The sequence below is a fragment of the Sardina pilchardus genome, chromosome 10 (assembly GCF_963854185.1).
Source record: "Sardina pilchardus chromosome 10, fSarPil1.1, whole genome shotgun sequence".
Taxonomy (NCBI): Eukaryota; Metazoa; Chordata; class Actinopteri; order Clupeiformes; family Clupeidae; genus Sardina; species Sardina pilchardus.
In genome coordinates, this window is record NC_085003.1 from 33,963,203 (window position 1) to 33,971,992 (window position 8,790).

At 46.0% G+C, this 8,790-nt stretch overlaps 2 protein-coding genes across 3 annotated transcripts in view; one reads left to right on the forward strand and one right to left on the reverse strand.

Annotated features, from left to right (window-relative positions):
• The first annotated feature begins 3,289 nt into the window (after positions 1 to 3,289).
• LOC134094202 (mucin-13-like) lies at positions 3,290 to 6,258 on the forward strand. Of its 2 annotated transcripts, XM_062547637.1 has the most exons (9): positions 3,290 to 3,376; positions 3,467 to 3,565; positions 3,668 to 3,751; positions 3,849 to 3,938; positions 4,031 to 4,114; positions 5,142 to 5,243; positions 5,383 to 5,469; positions 5,825 to 5,941; positions 6,089 to 6,258. In XM_062547637.1, exons 1-9 carry the CDS (start codon positions 3,322 to 3,324, stop codon positions 6,187 to 6,189), a joined length of 819 nt encoding a protein of 272 aa, XP_062403621.1. In that variant the 5' UTR covers positions 3,290 to 3,321; the 3' UTR covers positions 6,190 to 6,258. The 2 variants fall into 2 exon arrangements, with proteins under 2 accessions (XP_062403621.1, XP_062403622.1); XM_062547638.1 differs by lacking the exon at positions 4,031 to 4,114.
• A 1,048-nt stretch (positions 6,259 to 7,306) lies between these two features.
• LOC134093482 (hepatic triacylglycerol lipase-like) overlaps positions 7,307 to 8,790 on the reverse strand; it is an 18,578-nt gene continuing 17,094 nt past the window's right edge. Inside the window, exon 10 of the mRNA XM_062546533.1 lies at positions 7,307 to 7,377. Coding sequence (XP_062402517.1) covers positions 7,307 to 7,377 — 71 coding nt within the window. The remainder of the gene's footprint in view (positions 7,378 to 8,790) is intronic.

Genomic DNA, 8,790 nt, shown 5'->3' on the forward strand with positions numbered 1-8,790 from the left:
GGGCCCCAACACCTCTCTGTAATCCAGTACGGGCCCCAACACCTCTCTGTAATCCAGTACGGGCCCCAACACCTCTCCTCTGTAAGTATGCCAGGTGGTCTCTGTTCTAACACTGTGTGAGTGTGATATGTTATATGTTATGCTATATGATACCACAGGTGGCATATTTACAGTATTAAAGCAAATAGATCTCATCCATATTAAATCTGTGTGTGCGGCAAGCTTCTCATAGCCTGCTTGGTGTGTTGTGTGTTTGTGTGTGTGCGGCAAGCTTCTCATAGCCTGCTTGGTGTGTTGTGGGTGTGTGTGTGTGTGTGTGTGTGTGTGTGTGTGTGTGTGTGTGTGGTGAGCTTCTCATAGCCTGCTTGGTGTGTTGTGTGTGTGTGTGTGTGGTGAGCTTCTCATAGCCTGCTTGGTGTGTTGTGTGTGTGTGTGTGTGTGTGTGCGGCAAGCTTCTCATAGCCTGCTTGGTGTGTTGTGTGTGTGGGTGTGTGTGTGGTGAGCTTGGTGTGTTGTGGGTGTGTGTGTGTGTGAGTGGGTGTGTGTGTGGTGAGCTTCTCATAGCCTGCTTGGTATGTTGTGGGTGTGTGTGGTGAGCTTCTCATAGCCTGCTTGGGGTGTTTTGTGTGTGTGTGTGTGTGTGTGTGTGTGTGTGTGTGTGTGTGTGTGTGTGGTGAGCTTCTCATAGCCTGCTTGGTGTGTTGTGTGTGTGTGTGTGCGGCAAGCTTCTCATAGCCTGCTTGGTGTGTTGTGTGTGTGTGTGTGCGGCAAGCTTCTCATAGCCTGCTTGGTGTGTTTTGTGTGTGTGTGTGTGTGTGTGTGTGTGTGTGTGTGTGTGTGTGTGTGTGTGTGTGTGTGTGTGTGTGTGTGTGTGTGTGTGTGTGTGTGTGTGTGTGTGTGTGTGTGTGTGTGTGTGTGGTGAGCTTCTCATAGCCTGCTTGGTGTCTTGTGTGTGTGTGTGTGTGTGTGTGTGTGTGTGTGTGTGTGGTGAGCTTCTCATAGCCTGCTTGGTGTGATGTGGGTGCTACAGTATCTCATGTAGGGCTTGTTGAACAGGTGAACTGTGGCTTGTGTGGAGGGAGGCCACGATCACACTGATTACACAGCCAGAGTGTTGCCTGGTAACACTGATTACACAGCCAGAGTGTTGCCTGGTAACACTGATAACACAGCCAGAGTGTTGCCTGGTAACACTGATAACACAGCCAGAGTGTTGCCCGATCACACTGATGACACAGCCAGAATGCAGAACAGAACTTGTGTCTGTATAGTGGGAAGAACTTACATCCTCATGATATTTCCCCACTGAATTATGTGTTCTGTGAGGATGAGTTGTGTGTGTGTGTGTGTGTGTGCGTGTGAGTGTGAGAACAATCAACATTGACAAAGTATGTCCACAAGGGGGAACACTTTCACCAATGATGATGGCCACCTGGGCTTGTCAGCATCATAAGGGCAACAGTAGGTAGGGTGAGTAGGCCAAGCCAACTTTTGATTTTTATATTTTACAAATAGGCTAAATGTAAAACAAATGCGTTCCATTTCCAATGTAATGAGTTGTATTAAGCAGAAGCCTGATTTCTTGATGGGAAAATACCTAAACTTCAGTGTATTTCTCAAACAGGGCGGTGGAGATGTTCTTCACGTTAAAGACGCCACAAAGCCTCAAGCTGTCTGCTTGCTCTCTTTATGTGAGTGACTTAGTCTCTCATATCCTCCTGCTAATATACTGTAGCTTAAGACATCTAGTTTCTGCACAGCATGCCAAAATCTGTATTCTATAATAACCCCCATTATATGGACATATATTTAAACATGACAGTAGCCTAGTCAGTTCATCAGCTCATAAAGCTGCCATGTGTTTCTATGAAGGGCTCTATTTTAAAGTGTCCTCTGTGCTGTCAAGGACTATGTTTGCTGACTCACTGTGCCCCAGTGTGTCAACACACACACACACACACACACACACACACACACACACACACACACACACACTGCTGTCAGTTGGCTGATGGGCGTTTGTGTTTCTCAGGACGTGGAGTGGAGTATGGCGTCAAACCCCTACTGCCAAGGGTAGGGCACTGGGACCCTGTGTGTCAACACACACACACACACACACACACACACACACACTGCCAAGGGTAGGGCACTGGGACCCTGTGTGTCAACACACACACACACACACACACACACACACACACACTGCCAAGGGTAGGGCACTGGGACCCTGTGTGTCAACACACACACACACACACACACACACACTGCCAAGGGTAGGGCACTGGGACCCTGTGTGTCAACACACACACACACACACACACACACTGCCAAGGGTAGGGCACTGGGACCCTGTGCCCTCAGCCCCGGTGATGTCGGCGCAGGATCTTGATTGGTCGAGGTCCCCTGCGGGCCCCAGGTCTGGAGACGCGGGTCTCTAGTGAGCAGCACCAGGCCGTCGACTCTTCGACCGCCAACGATGCATCTGACATAAGAGGCAACCAAACACACACACAAGCCACCAAACAAAACTCCTCTTTCCCCCTTTTCCCTGGTGGCTTCTGGTTGTCTGTTGCTTGGTTGGTGGGTCGAGGGATGGACCTGCTGGTGAAACATTCAACCCGCATTTCATAAGTGCTGTGCGCTCACTTTCCTTATCAGAAAACCAATAAAAAATGGCAAAAGCTGGAACTGAACCCTCTCTAGTCTGTGAACTCTCTTTAAATCAAACCAGTTACTCTCTTCCATAACCACAGAGCCAGACTAGTTCAAGCTCAAGTTCAAATGTCCTGTATGTACATTCATTGCATTATCATGTACATTTATTGTATATTATGTACATTATTTGTAGGGGGCGCTTTCTGAATTGTGCCTATAGACTTCAATGGAACAGTTGCTGCCTCTGCTCTGCATAAAGGGGCATTTTGACCCCCCGCCCCCCCTTGCGATTCGGGTTCCAGGAAGTGGCTTCTCATAAAGTATCTTGGCTCCACCCTTTGGCATGCTCTTGACGGCATTTACACGGGTTAGTGTCAACCAAAACTTTTCTGAAAATTGACAATTGTGCACAATGTTATTTTTGAAAACGGAGGGAAGGAAATATTAGTGTATCAAAATACCCGTGTGTGTGAACATAGCCTGAAGATGTGACCTGTAACACGCCTTCCTACTGTTAGGCCAGCCCCCATGAATCACTAAACGATACACACCTGAGACTCATGTGGTTCTGATTCTCATTGAATTGGGAATGCCTGTGTCCTGCCTTTATAAGCCCCCATAGTGCCTGCTGGAACTCATCCTTCCCGCTGGTTTTGGTGATCCAACATGGCAGTAATGGCAAAGCTTGTGGTGCTGGTTCTCATTGCTACTTTCAGTAATGGTGAGGGATTTATGTGTCTTTTGGCTGTTGAGTTATGTTTTTAATAATGTCTATTTAAATAACTATCTCTTCTGCTCTTCTTTTGAGAAGTCTTCGGTCTTCCAAAGAGGGATGTCACAAAAGGTGCCGAAAAGGTTGATGTTTCCACAACACCAAATCCTACCAACCAGACCCAAACTGAAGCTCCGGGTGAGTATGTAATGTTCTGCTGTAGTAGTGTAATACCCTTATGCTCTTACAGGTGGTTAGTTGTGTTGACTGTGAATGTCTAAACTTCAATGGAATCTGAAGGTGGTGCAAGTGAAGATGTTGGAGCAGGCACTCCAGCACCTGACCTCCACAATCAGACCACTACTGCACAACCTGATCTTACTGGTGAAGAGTCATTTAATGCAGGCGTTTCTGCAAGTCTGGTTTATTGCGCTTTAAAGTCATGACTTGGCTTCCCTCTCCTTATGTGAAAAACCAACAGATGGTGCCAGTGAAGATGACATGGTGACTGTAACTGTGACCCCAAGTCCCCAAAACCAGACAACAGCTGCTGCCCAAACTGGAGATGCGGGTAAGAACAATCAGGGTGTTTGTGGTTATGTACGTAACTAATAGTCCCTTAACCCCCTGCTAAACTGCATGTATTATGTGGACTACAAAAAGATGGGGCAAGTGAAGATGATGTGGTAACTGCAACCCCAAATCACCAAAACCAGACAACTTTATCTGCTACAGCTGGAGTAACTGGTAAGGCATTTCTGAGGGTGTTTTGTTTTTCCCCCTGTAGTAACCATGTGCTTTAAGTTTTCAAACATTGTCAAGTAGGCTATATTACAAATCGGGCATCAATCATGAGTTGACCAGTGCATATCAACTCTGCTCTCCTGAGGGAAGTGCACTGCTTGGACCCATCAAAGGTTCTCAACAGTCCTACCACACATCTTAAACCAGCTGATTTGAATTGGCACGGTCTCTTCAGCAAGTAGATGAGCTAACTGACACTTGTCTTGTGAATTTGCTTCTGTAGAAAGCGGATTTCTCAGTGCTTGCACTTTCCTAACCTGTAGAAGGTGTTCTCAAACTAAATCTCCAAATGTAGTTCTAGGCTCAGGTTTGCTAGGCATGTAGAGTCTAGTTCCAGGCTCAGGTTTGCTAGGCATGTCGTTCCAGGCTCAGGGTTGCTAGGAATGGCAAACACTCAAACGGAGTCTTCTGTGGCCTGACTCCTACCACACGCATTTGTTCTGAGTGTTTAAACCTGCACAGCTCTTCAGCTCACTTGTCACAGACAGTGGGATGTCTTCACAGCGGCTATTTTGACCTGAGGTGGTAAGGCAAGCACAGGTGTTGCTAAATAGCACAATTGGCCGTATTGATTTAACACCTGGGCCTGACATTTTGATATTCATATATTCCTTAATCGCAAAAGGGTTCTCCAATGTTCTTAGTTAGCCTTTTAAAATGATCAAATTGGCAAACAGAAGGTGCCTTTGGAACACTTGCTGAATGGCAGCTGATGGGCAATGCTGATGTTGCATTAAATATCACATTTCTTTCTACAACAGTCGAGAATCCTTCTGCAATTATGTAAGATCATGATGTAATCTGAAAACAGCTGCCCTGGTCAAAACAATGTAGCTGGTATTGTATAATGGACATTTCTAAGTGATGCTAGTCTTTTGACCGGTAGCGTATTTCTTATGTTGTGTCTTTCCCAAATTATAAATAGTAGGGTGTAAAATAAGACCAGTGACTGTTGTCCACTCTTCCTTAGAGTCACCAGATGAACTAAGTGAAGATGCGAAGGGTGGCGCTAAGGGTGGCACTACAACGCAGAATGCCCAAAACCAGACGACTTCAGCCCCCACCGTAACTGGTAAGGCTTGCTGTGAACTCTGTCCGTCTTGTTTACAACTGCTGCTAGTGTGATTTAAACTGTTTTGTAATCTGACTTGTATTAAAATGCCCCCCCCCCCCCCCCCCCCCCCCCCATATTTCTCTTGTGAAATCCCAAGATGGTCCGAGTGAGGATGCTGTGTTAACCACCGTACTGAATCAGCAAAACGGGACTACCTCTGCCCAAGATGAAACCACCATCACTGGTACTTGTTTGACTTATCAAATTGTCATTGGTATTAGAATATTTAAATGTTACTTTATTAATCTGGAATGTCAATCTTGATCAGATGTCAGATCTGGTGCTCTGCATTAGATTCTGCCTTATTTATTCTACTCTAGGTGTTGGTCATTTCTACCGCTTTTCCCCTCATAACTATGTGGTGTCTCAGACAGATACTAAGTACTTGTGATTAAATGAGCTATGAAGGTGCAGTTCACTCTGCCACTACTGGACAGTCTTGGCCTTTAAGAGCACTGGTATAGAAACTGAGCACTGTGGGCTAGTGTAGTTATGGTTACAGACCAGTGACTGTCCACCTCTCTGGCTTTTCTTTGTAGAGTCCCCAGGTGAACCAAGTGAAGATGCTGAGGGTGGCGCCAAGGGTGGTGCTAAGGGTGGCACTACAACGCAGAATGCCCAAAACCAGACGACTTCAGCCCCCACTGTAGGAACTGGTGAGGCTTGCTGTGTTGAACTGTCCATGTCGTTTACAACTGCAGTTAGTGGGATTTTAAGCTGGCTTTTGATATCAGACTTTGGTTTCAAATTGCATCCATTACCCCCCCCCCCCCCCCCCATGATTTCTCTTGTGAAATCCCAAGATGGTCCGAGTGAGGATGCTGTGTTAACCACCGTGCTGAATCAGCAAAATGGAACTACCTCTGCCCAAGATGAAACCACCATCACTGATCGCCAACTCTAAATGGAACTCCATGTTCTGCACTTCAGCTTTCTCCATCTTGAATTCAATAAAGAGCAGATTCTTATCCAACACTGTCTTTCCTTGTTTTTTAAGCGTAGTTATGATTCAGGTCCACTTTGTGGATATGACTAGCAGCCTCTTTACTGACTATTAACCTAAGAACTTCATAACCTCCTTGGAGGTGGTATTCATCGGGGGCCGGTGTATGTCTGTTAGCAAGATAACTCGACAATTGATGGATGGAATTTGAAATTGCCAGGGAAGGTCAGACATGACCAAGGAAGAAACGATTACATTTTTGGAGTGATCCGTAACACCGTCGGGATTCCAGAGCTGTTTATGTGTTTCGCTTAGTGTTGTAATGGCATGGTATGGCCACATGGTGAACTGAATAGTTTAGGTCAAAATGTATGACAACCTAGGAAGAACAATACAGGCGGAGGTCTGCGCTTAGTTCTGTAATGTGAACTTCATTTTTGGTTTGTTCAAATTGTCTAGATCCCCTCTATAGAAAATGGAATTTGTGGATGTTGACCTTGCTTAACAAGTTAATTTTCTTTAAACCCTGGCAGCCAAATCTGCTTGGTACGTTTGGATAGAACTTGGGTCATACTAGTGCTGAGCCCGTAGATGTGGCATTTCTTGTTCGTATAACTTGAGATTTGGCACTGCGCACACACACTTGCCATTAGGATGACACCCACCACATTTTTGAGGGCAGTCGGATGAGCGGTTCGAGAGTTATGCATGGAACAGTGACACAGACGTTCCTCGCATTAATAAATAGATTTGAAGGGATGTTTTTTTTGCAGTGTTTGAAAATGACTCCCTTCCTGAATAGTGTCTGTGCTTCAAGGACACCGTAAACAAAGACTATACTTGTAGATAACTAGTTACTCATCTTGTAGATAACTAGTTACTCCTAATCTTGTTTGGAGATGCGTTGGCCTGTGGATATAGGAGTTGCACTGTGCCCATGAGGAGATTAAATGTATTAGAGATGTGTAGAACTGTTGCATCACCCACATGTGTAGGGTTAAATTGTCTCCAGTATTTGTATGTCTTGTCTATAAATATGCTGCCGAGATGAAGTTCCAGTGGTAAAGTAGTGGCATTTCTAGAGTGCGTTTAGGATGCCCAAGGTCACCAAAAGGGGGGTCGGGGTCTGGCCAAGTGCCTCAGGCCTGTCTGGAACACACCGAGGGAGGGGGCACACTGTTCCATAGAGGGGGGGGGGGGCCGTACCCCAAGGGCCTTGTGCGTGGTGGGGGAATGGCAAGCTGATCCGTGTTGGAGGACGGCAGGGGTGGAGATCAGTCAGATGCAGGGCTGGAGGCAGGGGGTCAGGATTTGACTGATTAGCTTCGCCGATTAGCAAGGCACTTCCTCGTCGCCATTTTCCAGAAATACATCATGTCCGGTGCTGTTTTCCTCATGCTGATTGGTGGCTGTTCCACTCTCAGCTCATGCACGAGCTTAGTGTGGGCACGAGCTCTCCTTCTGTACCTTACGTCAATCAGTAACCTGGCACTTAATTGGCTAAATAAAACGGCACCGGAAACAAGCCCCTTGAAACGCCATGTTGAAGCCTGAAAAAATCGCTCAATTTTGGCAATTTTCACTAGCCTAGCATTCCCATTGAAATGAATGGGGGCGGGACTTGCTCACTTTCTCCAGTTCTTATAATACCTCCATGCTGGATGCAGGGCTGGAGGAGATCAGTAGGGTGCTCGTTGGGCTGTGACGGGCAAACTCTTCTGAAATCAAAAATCCTTCTAGAAACTTTTTTGAGGCTTGGTCCAAGGATCATGTACGTCAAGTTTCGTGAAGTTCGGAACAAATTAGTGACCTGTGAAGATTTACTTTTGCTTTCTATTAAATCCAATATGGCGGACGGTCAGTGTTTCCATCTTCTCGAACAACTTACACCGGTACTGACCGGATGTTTTAGAGTTGGAACGGTGTGGATATCTCAAAAGGCCTAAGTGCAGGAGCTAGCCAAAAAGAAGAATAAGATGAACAACGCATAGTTCACCTGTAAGTGTAATGTAGTTTAGTATAGTTAAGCATGGCTCTGGCCCTCACCTTGGTTGCCATGGTGATAATCCCTGTGCTTGTGTGTCATGTGTTTTCAGTGAGAGTGTGTGAGTCTGACAAGTCCACATCGAGTGTGTGAGTCTGACAAGTCCACTACATTGCCAAAAGAATTCGCTCACCTGCCTTGACTCACATATGGACTGTTCCACAAGGTTTAGGAGTGTGTTCATGGGATTTTTTTACCATTCTTACAGAAGCACATTTGTGAGGTCACACATTGATGTTGGACGAGGTGACTGACTCTCAGGATCCGCTCTAATTCATCCTAAAGATGTTCTATTGGGTTGAGGACTCTGTGCAGGCCAGTCAAGTTCATCCACATCAAACTCTGTCATCCATGCCTTTATGGATTTTGCTTTGTGCACTGATATCACACTTGATGTGGGGTTTACGGAGTTCAGATGTATTATCACACTTGATGTGGGGTTTACGGAGTTCAGATGTATTATCACACTTGATGTGGGGTTTACGGAGTTCAGATGTATTATCACACTTGATGTGGGG